The sequence below is a fragment of the Stegostoma tigrinum genome, chromosome 2, assembly GCF_030684315.1.
Source record: "Stegostoma tigrinum isolate sSteTig4 chromosome 2, sSteTig4.hap1, whole genome shotgun sequence".
NCBI classification, from domain to species: domain Eukaryota; kingdom Metazoa; phylum Chordata; class Chondrichthyes; order Orectolobiformes; family Stegostomatidae; genus Stegostoma; species Stegostoma tigrinum.
Window position 1 is genome coordinate 57,099,549 of NC_081355.1, and position 14,510 is coordinate 57,114,058.

Genomic DNA, 14,510 nt, shown 5'->3' on the forward strand with positions numbered 1-14,510 from the left:
TTTTAGTTTAAGGAATAAAGCTTTCCAAATTAGATAAACCAGGTTAGGAAATTGATAGACATTTAAAAGCACATCAAATAGTTTAGGCTTAATTAATCTGCTTATCTTACAAAAACAAAACTCCGCTAGCAAGATAAACTATTCGTAAGAATCACAGAATTATGGAGTAACACTGAAGATAATATAATTTGTTTAGAATCCCAAAGTGTTGTTGCCATACAGATAGTGAATCACGGTGGAGTCTTGGTTAGAAGGATACTTTGCCTAATTCATCCACTGCCTGCCTGAAATAATCCATTCAATTCGGGGAAATAAGAGAAGCAGTTACAGCTTTATTTTGGTGTAGACTGGATCTCACCAAACTGAGGGAGCCAACAGGGGATGATAGATGGGCGTAAAATGCAAGTAGAAAACAAAATATAACTCATCATTCAGTCTGTGGAATATTGAGTGAGATTCTCAGTTTGGATTTGTAAGGGGAAAGCAGCTGGAAGATGCATTCTAGCTTGCAACTAGGGGAACAAATTTATAATGGTCCTCATAGACCCCTGTAGCAGAAAGCAGTCAGAGTCAGCTTAGATGCCACTCTTCTAAAAGCCGGTTTTTGAGTGCCAGAGAGATTAGTAGGCAGTATTTATGGTTAATCATATTATTGCAAACTAACTTGAATGAACTGTACATAACCTTGTACCAGAGATAATAGGAACTGCAGACGCTGGAGAATCCGAGATAACAAGGTTGTGTGGGGTGAATTGCGGAAAACAGCCAGGAAATAGTCAGCATTCGAGATGTTCTCCAAATCAGTTTGCTGTGTGATGTTATGACAAACATTCCGGAGCCTGCAAGGTTTCAACCCATGTATCCCAGCTCAGAGGCAGGGACTCTACACCTGCACAAGAGGAAGATGCCGCAAAAAAAATTCTGACGAAGGCCCAAAACATCAGGTTTCCTGCTCCTAAGATGCTGCAAAAAAACCGTGTTGTGCTCCCATGAGGAGCTCAAACAGTTTATCCTCTTCACCAACATCTTCCACCCCAACGTTAAGTTCACCTGGACTATCTCTAACACCGCCCTCACGTTCCTGGACCCCTCTGCCTCCATCTCAAGCAACCACCTAGAAACCGATATCCATTTCAAGCCCACCGATTCCCACAGCTACCTAGAATACACCTTCTCCCACCCACCTTCCTGCAAAAATGCCATCCCCTATTCCCAATTTCTTCGCCTCCACCACATCTGCTCCCAGGATGAGGCATTCCACTCCTGTACATCTCAGATGTCCTTGTTTTTCAAGGATCACAACTCCCCCCCCCGCCACCCCAGCCCCCGCAGTGGTTGAGAACGCCCTCGACCGCGTCTCCCACATTTCCCGCAACTCATCCCTCACACTCCGACCCGCAATAACAACCAAAAAAGAATCCCCCTCGTCCTGACATATCACCCCACCAACCTTCGGATCCAACGCATCATCCTCCGACACTTCTGCCATCTGCAATCTGACCCCACCACCAAAGACATTTTTCCCTCCCCACCCTTGTCTGCTTCCCAGAGTGACCACTCTCTCCGGGACTTCCTTGTCTGGTCCACACTCCCCTCCAGCCCCACCTCACCCGGCACTTTTCCCTGCAACTACAAGTGCTACACCTACCTCCACACTTCCTCCCTCACCCCCATCCCAGGCCCCAAGGTGACTTTGCACATTAAGCAAAGGTTCATCTACACGCTGATGTGTTATACTGCATCTGCTGTACCTGTTGTGGCCTTCTCTACATCGGGGAAACCAAGCGGAGGCTTAGGGACCGCTTTGCAGGACATCTATGCTCAGTTCGCAATAAACAGCTGCACCTCCCAGTCAGGAACCATTTCAACTCCCTCTCCCATCCGTCAGAGGACATGTCCATCCTGGGCCTCCTGCAGTGCCACAACAATGCCACCCGAAGGTTGCAAGAACAGCAACTCATATTCCTCTTGGGAACCCTGCAGCCCAATGGTATCAATGTGGATTTCACAAGCTTCAAAATCTCCCCTCCCTATACCGCATCCCAAAACCAGCCCAGCTCATCCCCACCTCCCTAACCAGTTCTTCGTCTCAACTATCCCCTCCTCCCACCTCAAGCCGCACCACCATTTCCTTCCTACTAACCTCATCCCGCCCCCTTGACTTGTCCATCCTCCCTGGACTGACCTATCTCCTCCCTACCTCCCCACCTACACTCACCTTTACTGGCTCCATCCCCGCCTCTCTGACTAGTTTGTCTCCTCTCTACCTATCTTCTCCTCTATCCATCTTTGATCCACCTCCCCCCTCTCCCTATTTATTTCAGAACCCTCTTCTCCTCCCCGATTTCTGATGACGGGTCTAGACCCAAAACGTCAGCTTTCCTGCACCTAAGATGCTGCTTGGCCTGCTGTGTTCATCAAGCTCCACACCTTATAAGTAACCTTTTCTGGTTTTAGTGGGTATCAGAGAATCCCTGCAGTTTGGAAGCAGGCCATTCAACCTATCAAGTCCATCCCAACACTCCAAACAGCATCCCGCGCAGACCCAACCCCTGCCCTCTAACCCTACATTTCCCATTGCCAATCCACCTAACATATACATCCCTGGACACTACGGGCAATTTAGCTCAGTCAATCTACCTAAGCTGCACATCTCTGGACTGTGGAAGCAAACTGGAGCACCCAGACATGGGGAGGATGTGCAAACTTCACACAGACAGAAGCCCAAGGGTGGAATTGAGCCTGGATTCCTGGTGCTGTGAAGCAGCAGTGTTAACCACTGAGCCACTGTGCTGTCCTATTTAGTAACTTCCACAATTTAACACCTATTATGTCCAGAGAAACGTGCAGGTTAGATGGATTGCCCATGCTAAATTACACAGTGCCCAGAGTTGTGCAGGCTAGTTGGGTTATCCATGGTAATTGCAGGGGTAGGGTGGGGGCGATGGGTCTGTGAAGGATGTTCTTCGAAGTTCGGTGTGTGCTCAATGGGCTGAGTGGCATGCTTCCACACTGTAGGGATTCTATGATTCTATATGTGGAGTGCTCAATCGTGAGGGGTACTGGCACAACAAACTTTCCAATTCCTTGGTTGAACTGCATAAGGCTGGACACTGGATGTGTGCGTCGGATTCACCTCTTAATTATGGCGAGTGATGCCTGTTTCACCATTTTTCCCTAAGATCCGATCTATATGTAGGAACAGTGCTTCACAACCTTTAAATCTGGAATCCAAAGTTTAGAAATTGTGGTTTTGTGAAAAACTATTAATTAATGTTTGTTTTGTGTAATATTTAAAAATCTTCATTTTCTTGTAAAACATCAACATATTCAACATGTGATACTTGTAAATGTTTGGGTCTGAAACTTACGTGAATTTATGAGCAAATCAGAAACTCCCAACTGAATGTGACTTCCTGATTTATAGGAAAGAAACAGCTTAGTTCTTTACTTGACCTTTAACTGACCAACTGATCTGGTTTCTATAAAAAAACTAGGTCTGCTGATAAATACAGCAATACAATCTTCCAATCTTGTTTAGTTATATACTTAAAGAATGTTCTTTATAATGATATTCAAGTGGCATATCGTGGAAATACCACATAATTGGGTTGTTAGTAAAATTGAATCCTATGGACTGACAGGGATAGAGACAGCATGATTACAAAATTAGCTGAAGGACAGAAGCAGAGAAACAGCAGTAAACCTTGTAATGTCGGCTCCATTCAAAAATCAGAGGTGGATTATGATGACCACAGCCATTTCTAATATGTGCTAATCACCAGAATATTGGTAAATTTAGCAGAATTCTGAACTTTGCTAATGATAAAATATGCAAATTAGGTAAGCAATGAGGAGGATCATGAGGGGCATGGATAAGGTAAATAGTCGAGGTCTTTTTCCCCAGAGTAGGGCATAGGTTTAGGGTGAGAGGGGAAAGTTTCAAAAGGGACCTAAGGTGCAACTTTTTCACACAGAGAGTGGTGTGCGTATGGAATGAACTGCTAGAGGAAGTGGAGGAGGCTGGTACAATTACAACATTTAAAAGGCTGGGTGTATAAATAGCAAGGATTTAGGGGGATATGGGCCAAATACTGGCAAATGGGGCTAGATTAATTTAGAATGTGTGGTCAGCATGGACGAGTTGGATCAAAAGGTCTCTTTCCATACCGTACATCTCTATGACTCTGTGACGCTTAAAAATCTATATAAAATAAGTTAGGAGGATATAGACTGACCAGTAAAATGGGCAGACACATGGTGGTTGAAGTTTAATTCAGAAGTATGATGTGACATATTCCAATTAGAAGAATTAAGTGAGACAGCATGAATCAAATGGCTCAATTTTAAGAGGGCTCAGGAATAAGTTGAGAAGGCTGTTAAAAGGTAAATATGATCCTTGATTTTATTAATGAAAACACAGAGCTCAAATGTATAATGATCTTTATAAAACACTGGTTAGACTTCAGGGGGACTACCGTTCAACTCTCACCACCACACTTTAGGATAAGTTGCTGGCGATGGCCCAGAGAGATTTACCTGAATGGTACCAGTGACAAGGGCATCATTTATGTGGTACTTGTAGAAAAGTTGGGAATGCTACCCCTTCACCAGTGAAGATTAAGAAGAGATTTCATAGAGGTGTTCTAAATCATGAAGTTCATTGGAAAAAAAATACCACTGGTGGTAGAAGTGCTAATGACTACAGGACACAGATTTAAGTTATTGTGAAAAGAAACAAATACAGAAGAAAACAATTTACCTATGCTTTGTTGGCATGTGAAATGTACTAACTGCATGAGTGTTGGAAGCAGATTCACTAATACCTTCAAAAGGGAGTTCAAGCAACAACTATTGCAGGGAAATAGGGAATGGCCAGGAAATGAGTTTTTAAAAAAATATTTGTTCATGGGACATGAGCATCACTGTCTCGGCAAGCTTTCGCTACCCATCTCCAGAAGGTAGTGAGGAGCTGCCTTTTTAAACTATGGCAGTCCTTGAGGTAAGCATACTCATAATTCTATTAGGTAAGGAGTTCCAGGATGTTGACCCAGTAACAGAGAAGGACATGCTATAGTTCCAAATCAGGATGTTGTGCAACTTAGAGGGAAACTTGCGGGTCCCAGTGCTCCAAAGTATCAGCTGCTCTTGTCCTTCTGGGTGGTAGAATTGATGCATTTGGAATGTGCTGTCAGATGAGCCTTGGGGAGTTACTTCAGTATGTCTTGTAGATGCTACACACTGCTGTCACCATGCAGTCCTGGTGGAGGGAATGGAATGTTCAAGAGGCATCCAACTGACCAGCCTTATACTGTCAATGAATCTATCTCAAAAATTATTAATTTCATCACGCTGAAAGACAATATTTGTGTTCAGTCACCAATGTAATTGGAAAGATTATAAACGCAGTGGGTGATTAACTTGTCGGCTATTTACAGATTTTTGTTTTACATTTGACAGTCTCAAATATGATGACATGGTTACTGTAACCATTGACTATATATAATAATTTAAGAAAAAAATTACGTGAATTTATATGGGCACCTTAATCACATTCTTCGAATACCATATGGGATTTTAAATTCATGGAAATAAATTTGAAGTGTAGCCACTGTTGTTATGTAGTTAAGCATAAAAAAACAAGGTAACAAAGTCCAAAATCCTACGACAGCATTGATAATGATCAGTTATTCTGCTTTATGTAAAGTTGCGTGAAAGGGGAACACAAACAATGATATCAAAAGACATACCTGGTCCCCTCTCTTTGGGACCATGTATCTACCTAATTAAGTGCACATGGCCTCTGTTTAATGTTGCCTCTAAAAGGCAATTTATTGAAAAATATAGCTCTCCTCCATTACAGAGTGAGTCTAGATTATTTGCTTAAATTCAGGGTAGGTTCACCTAGTCAATGAACTTTTCCAGTACCACATTTTTTAGCCAGTAACACAAATCAGAGATGTTAATCAATATAAAAATCATAGACAAAATATGGTGCTTTGGATAATAAAAAATCCCAGCATCCATTAATACAATAAAAATTCACATTTCTATTTACAGATAATAATTTTATTGCAACTTAGATGAAAATGATTTGGTTTAGTAAATTACCTACTGTATTCTTAGTTCATTCACAAAAGCTTGAACCCAGTGAAAAGAACAAGACTAATTAAATTCTCAGAGTTACCACAAATATCCATCATAAGCAAAATGCGACAGATAAAATATGTGCCAGATAATACACATTTGTAATTTCATTCCTAACAAGTTTAGATTTTCAAAATGCTCAACATTTAGATTTTTAAACTTTAGCCAGTCAAATATCAATAACAACAAATATAAAGTGTGATAGGCCTTATTTTATTTCCTCTAGAAAACATTAATGACACAGCTGGCTATAGGTGCACCAGGTGGCGTAAATCCCAAGTCTGACATTACTGTGATTCACAGCCTTTGTTTTGTTTGAATATTGAGAGTAGCAAATAGTACAGATATTTCTAAATGCGTGAACTGTTTGTAGATCGGTTTCATAGATGAAAGGCCTAGTGGCTAACAGCTCAGCTGTTCTGAAGGGAATCATGATGGAATTCTTTCCAACCGTGCAACAAACTAGGTTAAATGTCAGTTATTAGTGAAGACCAATAGGTTGGACTTCCAAACATTTGTAGGTAATAATTCATCAAAATATATTATAAACAGCTTGCTGTTAAAACCAGTCGTACTTTGATTCAATCTCAATTCGATACTGAAAATACCTTTGGAAAGATGAAGTTCAATATTTTGGCACTGACAGCAGGATTTTGCTTCTGGCTTAGAATCTGAAGAAGGGGCAGTACACATTATGGATACATTTCAGGGTCAATTCTATAACCAACTGTTATTGATCAGTTAGACTTTGTGCTGGGATCAGTGCTTCACAAAATTTAAATATCTGGTGTCAGCATCAGTTGTAAAACAAAGGTATCTTCAGATAATCAGAGTGCAACACTGGAAATTAGCATCATTATCACTCGAGTTTCCTAAATTAAAATTTTGCTGAGTGATATTTTGTGCTTTCCATCCATATCCATTGGAAACAAATTGCTAAACTTATTTGGCAAAACAAATCAAGCAGCAGACACAAAAACTGTGGCTAAAAAGGATATGCTTATGCTATCTGTAACTTGCAAATCAAGTAAGATTAAGTGCTGGAGGTGGCATTGGAATGTCAGAAGGAGAAATAATCCAAGAAATTCATCTTGAACAATTTCTGCCTTGTGGCTGACTAAGCCTCAGCAATGGATGTTCCAATTGGCCGTCAACACGTCCTCCAATAGAGTTGGAGTTTGGAGGTGTGCATCTACCTTCCATTAGTTCTTGCTGCTCTCAGTTGTATACCACCCTGTCCTGCATAAACTGGACTTACGCAAGATTGTCATGATAAAAAGTATAGCATTGCTTATATCCCTAAGTCAGGGGGGGAATGACTTTCATGAAGCTTGCAAGAGGTTTGGCGATCGCAACAGCAACTAATTTATCTTCAATTCATTAACTGGATCGCTAGCTTTTGCTCAATCACGACATCCCCTCTTGAGCCTAATGGAAACTGCTACCAATCAGGACATATACCTAACCTGCATATATTTAATCCCAGATAATAAAATGTGAGGCAGGATGAACACAGCAGGCCCAGCAGCATCTCAGGAGCACAAAAACTGACGTTTCGGGCCTAGACCCTTCATCAGAGGGTTTAGGCCTGAAACGTCAGCTTTTGTGGCTCTCTGATGAAGGGTCTAGGCCTGAAACGTCAGCTTTTGTGCTCCTGAGATGCTGCTGGGCCTGCTGTGTTCATCCAGCGTCACATTTTATTATCTTGGATTCTCCAGCACCTGCAGTTCCCATTATCACTGATATATTTAATCCCATAACACTTTTGAGTCTCATACCCATACCTCACAACACACTGTCAGCCTCTCAACTATGACACTATCATCACTCAAACATATCATCCATCACAGATACATACTTTTTTTTTCAGGACAAGTGTGCACAACTGAAGGCAAAAGGAACTAACCGGAAAAAAGATGCACACCTCAACATTCTAACTTTGATGTAAGCGAAAGTGAAGACCACTATTGGTACAGCCATTGCTAAGCTAAACACGGCACATCATTCCAGATGGATTCCTTGGACTTACTCCTTTTTCTCACATCCAAGTTCCTCCTCATTCCCAATCTCTTTTGACTTGCAAGCTACAGATGGCATAAGCATATACTTCTTAGCTTCTTTCACTTAACCTTTTTTGTGCAAGTATGTTGTTAGGCCAAGGTATTTTCAGATATGCAAGAATTACAACCTGGCCAGGTAGTGGAAGAACAGCAAGAAGAGAGGATGATAAAACAGACAATGGTACTGTACTTATCTTAGAGGACTGAAGGTGATTGCATCTACATGTGGAGAAATACCGCAACTGTGGCAATGGCAGCACAGCCATTTGTATACCAGATGGTGAGGTCACATGCATATTCTGAAGGGGAGGAGGACTTCAGCAGCCAAGCTGCAGAGTGGATTAATGGACATTCACAACAAAATGTAAGATGCATTAGGAAGCCTGCCAGAATGTCCAGCAGAAAGTGGGCACGGTTCTTTTAACAAAATCTGCAGCCCTTTTTCAAACATAGAACTGGCGATCAAAACAATTAATGTATTTTTAGAATCAATCATTGATTGTCTGATGGTCCACGTCTTCATTTCTGTTGCAAAGCCCAAATCTTAGGTTGCCATTCAAGCTGAGACTATCATGCACGGTCAGCTTGCTGCCAAACTCAGACTACTGGCATCACAACCAGTGTTCAAAGGGGCTTTCAAGAATTCATAGCAGTCCTGGAGTCAGTTACTTAATGAATTGTTAGGAAAACTGAAACAACTGAAAGTGGACACATGGAGATATAACCTGCTTCCTTCTCTGTGGAAGACAAGATTTACATGTCATCACTGCTGCTCTGACAATGCTGTTGCCTGTCAGCCAACTTAGACAGTCCAAACTCCCTACCACGCAGACATGGTGCAAACTGAAGTTGTATCTTCTAGGCCTGGAGCTGCTGTTTGGAGTCTTCCAAACTGAAATTGAACAACCTGTCACCAGATGTGCTGCAGCCAATGGAGCTGTACAGCTTAGAACAACTAGGTCTGACAATGAAACACGGAAGATGGATAATAAGGGTATGCATATGGGTCATTAATTTACATGTGAATGCAACATGCATTATTTCATTCATAAATTTGGTAAAGAATGTTTGTTCCTTATGGCTTTTTTTTAACATGTTGGTTAAGAGGAAAATATGGTGATCATTGACAGAGAGAAGTAACTGCGACTGAATAGGTGACATTTCGGATCTAGGCCCTTCATCAGAAAAGGGGGATGGGGAGAGGATTCTGAAATAAATAGGGAGAGGGGGAGGCAGACTGAAGATGGATAGAGGAGAAGATATGTGGAGAGGAGAGTACGGGTGGGGAGGTAGGGAGGGGATAGGTCAGTCCAGGGAGGACGGACAGGTCAAGGGGGGCGGGATGAGGTTAGTAGGTAGGATCCCGCCCCCTTGACCTGTCCGTCCTCCCTGGACTGACCTATCCCCTCCCCACCCATACTCTCCTCTCCACCTATCTTCTCCTCTATCCATCTTCAGTCCGCCTCCCCCTCTCTCCCTATTTATTTCAGAATCCTCTCCCAATTTCTGATGAAGGGTCTAGGCCCGAAACATCAGCTTTTGTGCTCCTATGATGCTGCTGGGCCTGCTGTGTTCATCCAGCCTCACATTTTATTATCTTGCATTCTCCAGCATCTACAGTTCCCATTATCACAAGTCATACATGATCTTGATTTGAGTTATATCACTGTTCCTTCATTATCTTTGGTTCAAAATCCTGAAACACCCTGCTGAATAGTACTGTGGATGCAGCTTCACCACCAAGACTTCAGATCATAGAGTTGTACAGCACTACCATCTTCTGATGGGCAGCTAGAAACCACATCCAATGAATATTCTTTAGAAAACAACATAAAACTTGAAATACAGTCAATCAAGTATTACAGGATTCCCCCAAACTGGTTCAGGCAGCTGAATCACTGTCTCAGCATGCTGAAAGACTGCTCCATCACATAACCTGCTATAACATGGCCCTCAATGCATACCTGTTCATGCATGCAAGATTTGTGAACTTGAATCATATTGCACATAATCAGCAGATAGTCCTTGTTGCCTAGTAACCATCTTTTGACTTTCAGTCATGGCTGAAATATAGCAGGTTTAACATACTGCCACAGGATAAAGGCATTATGATTGCTGCCAGGATACTGGGCACTGACCTGTGTGATGGGTAATCACCACCCATCACCTCAAGGAACAAAATCTCATTCAGGTCTATTACGTGGCACAGTTGGCATACAACACCTGCAAAGTAATGTGCCCGCAGGGGAGGTGGTGGTGTAATGATAATGTCACTAGACTAGCAATCCAGAACTTCAAGCCAATGATCTGGGGTCACAAATTTGAATCCTACTATGATATAATTTGAATTCAATTCCAAAATATTTGGATTTAAACCCTGGTCTAACAGTGGCCATGTAACCCCTGTTAATTATTGTAAAAACTCACCTGGTTCACTAATGTCCTTTAGGGTAGGAAATCTGTTGTCCTTACCTGCTGTTAGCTATCTGTGACTCTGGACCCACAGTAATGTGGTTTAGTCTCAAATGCCCCCTAAACAATAAATACTGGCCTAGAATGTCAAATAAACAATGTTTTGAAAATGGCATCAGCCACTATAGGGAAACCTGCAACATGAGCGATCCCTTCTGTGAACCCTGTCAGCTTCTTTCTTGTAATAGAGAATAAAATTAGATCTCTTTCAACTCAGCATCATCAGCTTAATGTTTAGTCAACCCCAAAAGACAAGATTCCTCTGATTGCAGTCTGAAAGGAAATAAGCACATAGAAATATCAACAGCTTCATTATCTGAACAGCTGCAAATGAACACTAATCGAAAGCAAACATTTCGATTTTCAACATTGTGATGGAGGTAACGTCATTGATGAAGCAGCCGAAAACGTTTGAATCAAGGACAAATCCCTGAAGAACTCCTGTAGAGGTATCCTGGGACTGAGATGATCGGCTTCTAACAACCAAGGCCATATTTCTACGTATAACTCCAAACATTGAAGAGTTTTTTTCCTGATTTCCTGTGTTTCTGAACTGATGTCTTAGTTTACTTTTATACTATTACAATATCTATTTAATATAAAGGTTCATTGTTACCACTTTCTTGTTTTACTTCGTAAACTGCAGTGTAGTAATGAACAAATATGAATGCATCCAAAAGTGTACATCAATGCTCATATACATTCAAGAGTAAACTACTGCTATTTCACATCAGTAACTTAAGAGTTTAATGTTTTCAAATCAGTGATTAACAGTGTCCTAATCCAAGAGCATAAGCTTACCTTGTTAAGAATATAAATGACATCACCACGTTTAAAAGACAGTTCATCGGACTGATCTCCTGAGCAATCCCACAATCCTTGGTAGTAATTGGCGTAGTCAGTGGCTTTGTCTTTTTCTTTAATAGCTAAGCAAAATGTCATTATTATACAGTTAATTAAAACATCCAGTAACAAAGGAATAGAAGTATAGACACTTCTACATTTGACCAAGACAGTGCTTTGGAATACAAATCCACAGAGTTAATAGTTGGAAACAAATGGGAAGCAAAAGCATAAATGCATTAGAGAGACGGTCAGTCTCCCATCAAAAAGTTTCTGTTGTAGAGAAAACCTTGACTTTATTTTAAAAAGGCAGGTGTTCATATTGTCTAGATGATGGTTGCTACAGTTTTTATGTATTATGATCTGTTTCATTCACATGAATATATCATTGTCCCAGAGTTCAGTGCAACGGAACACTGGCAGTGATTTCCCTAAGTTGGACCATTGTATTATACTTACCTTTTGTCGTCATCCCTAACTTGAATATTCCCAAGCATACCGAGCTAGTCCCACACATTCCATCCTTGACAATCTTAAGGTCATCCAAAATTTAGCTGTGTCCTAACCCAAAAGAAATTCCATTCACCCTTCATCCGTGCACTCATTAACCTACGCCAACTCCAGGTGAAGCAATATCTCAATTTTAAAATCCCTCAGTGTCGTCACCCCTTCCTTTCTGTTATCCCCCATTAGTCCCATAAGCCTTTGAGATGCACTGTTGAACATCCCCACTTTTAATCACTCAAAGTGTAAACCTTTAGCTGTATAGGCTCTAGATTTTTGGGATTCTCTCCCTGAACCACTTTGCCTCTTAGACTAAACTTCTGGTCATTTCCCCCATAGCTCCTAATGTTTCTCGGTTCCCACTTTAATAAGGACCTGAGAAATTCATCAGTGATTGTAAGAACTGCCGATGCTGGAGTCCGAGATAACACAGCGTGGAGCTGGAGGAACACAGCAGGCGAAGCAGCATCAGAGGAGCAGGAAAGCTGACGTTTCACGTTGAAACAGAGATAATGGGAACCGCAGATGCTGGAGAATCCGAGATAACAAAGTGTGGAGCTGAATGAACACAGCAGGCCAAGCAGCACCTTAGGAGCACAAAAGCTGATGTTTTGGGCCTAGACCCTTCATCAGAAAAGGGGGATGGGGAGTCTCCCCATTCCCCTTTTCCGATGAAGGGTCTAGGTCCGAAATGTCACCTTTTGTGCTCCTAAGATGCTGCTTGGCCTGCTGTGTTATTCCAGCTCCACACTTTGTTATCTCGGATTCTCCAGCATCTGCAGTTCCCATTATCTCTGTTTCAACGTGAAACGTCAACTTTCCTGCTCCTCTGATGCTGCCTGGCCTGCTGTGTTCCTCCAGCTTCACACTGTGTTATCGGAGAAATTCAGCAGAATGTTTTATGAAAAGTGATATAGAAATACAAGTTGTTGTGATCTCTGATTTTTCAGAAACAAATTTATGCCACAACTTATTGAGAAAATAATTTTATTTGCCTCAAGTATTATGATAGGTTGGGTTAGAGCTACCAATATCATACACATCTAAGGAACCAGCACAGAACAAACATGCATGCAATCTGCTAAAGTTGGGACAGTCACAATCTATTTGACAGAACATCCATATAGGGTTTAATTTGATAAATGATTATGTACTAAAACCACTGCATAAATATATCAATGAGATATTTTGTTGAAGCTTTCCATCTTGCTCTCAACAGGACAATTCGCAAAAATACTAATTTAAGGGGAAAACCAATATTTATATTGTATGAGGAAAGAGTACTGATTGGTTGGAAATTGGATTCTAATTCTGCATTACTACACAGAATTCATCATTCAATGATGATTTGTAGTGAACTATCTGGCAGTCGCACAACCATATCTACAACCTATTCTGAAAACGCTATGCACATTTTGATACTTGTGACAAATTTCACCAAAGTAATATAGACCATTCAAACCATTCTGAAGCAATCAACAACATTCTAAAGTTTAAAAAGCTGCAACATTGTTAATAAAGTATCAATTCACCATATTTCCCAATGTTAATGGATCCTTTGAAATAAAGTAGGATCTCAATCACGATCCATATCTTTACCTGAAGCTAATCAGTTCTTATTGGGCTGCATCCTGCGCAACAAATGTTGTTGAAAATCTTCCTTACTTTGGGAAACTGTGTTTACAAACAGACTTATAAACAAGGGCAACCCTATTACTGCTGTCAACCTCCAGCTCCAGAGATAAGCTTTAATGTTAAAACATCTATACTTAAGTACTGTTTTTGGTATTATTTAAATTTGGCAAAGGTTAATCTCTATTTAGAATAATTATTTAGTAGCCCACTTCACTGCAAAACTTTTTGAAAATGCTGATTATTACTGTGGTACATGCTCATGCTGTGAGAATGCATGAAGACCTAGAGCTCAGTTAGACAATAACATTGTCAAAAGACATCAGAAGGAATCTTAATATTCATTTATCTCAAATTCACTAATATTGTCTTGTGGTTCTTAAACTGACCAGTAATTTGCTGATTGATAGATTTTTAACAAAAGATTTTTTGATCTTTTACAGATGAACTAACTGAAGCCCAACAGTTGGAAGTGTTAATATTTCTAGGGATAGGTCATTTTGTAATATCCCAAGCTAGCAAGGTCATGAACTTTCTAGATTACCCTGTAACACTATTAAGCAAACAAATTCTGAGGCTATGTTTGATTAACTGTGGCAGTTTACCTCACAACCTGCAATGTGATGTCTAGCCAGCAGGTCAAGTCGCTTGCTTAATTATGATGCATGCCACAGCTATACATTTAAGCAGATTATTTGTGCATATCTCAGAAATTTGTAAAATTGTTTCAGATCACATGACCTCAGTCTGGTTTTGCCTCTCATTATGGGACAATAAAACTGCTATTTGAGAACGTAAAATAATTTGAAATTCAATTATTCAAGCAAGATAAGTCTTATTTTCACATGTACT

General features: G+C 40.8%; 1 protein-coding gene across 2 annotated transcripts in view; it reads right to left on the reverse strand.

The window, feature by feature from the left end:
- skap2 (src kinase associated phosphoprotein 2) overlaps positions 1 to 14,510 on the reverse strand; it is a 266,642-nt gene that overhangs the window by 35,457 nt on the left and 216,675 nt on the right. For both annotated transcript variants that reach the window (XM_048520144.2, XM_048520136.2), the window contains exon 11: positions 11,481 to 11,605. In XM_048520144.2, coding sequence (XP_048376101.1) covers positions 11,481 to 11,605 — 125 coding nt within the window. The remainder of the gene's footprint in view (positions 1 to 11,480; positions 11,606 to 14,510) is intronic.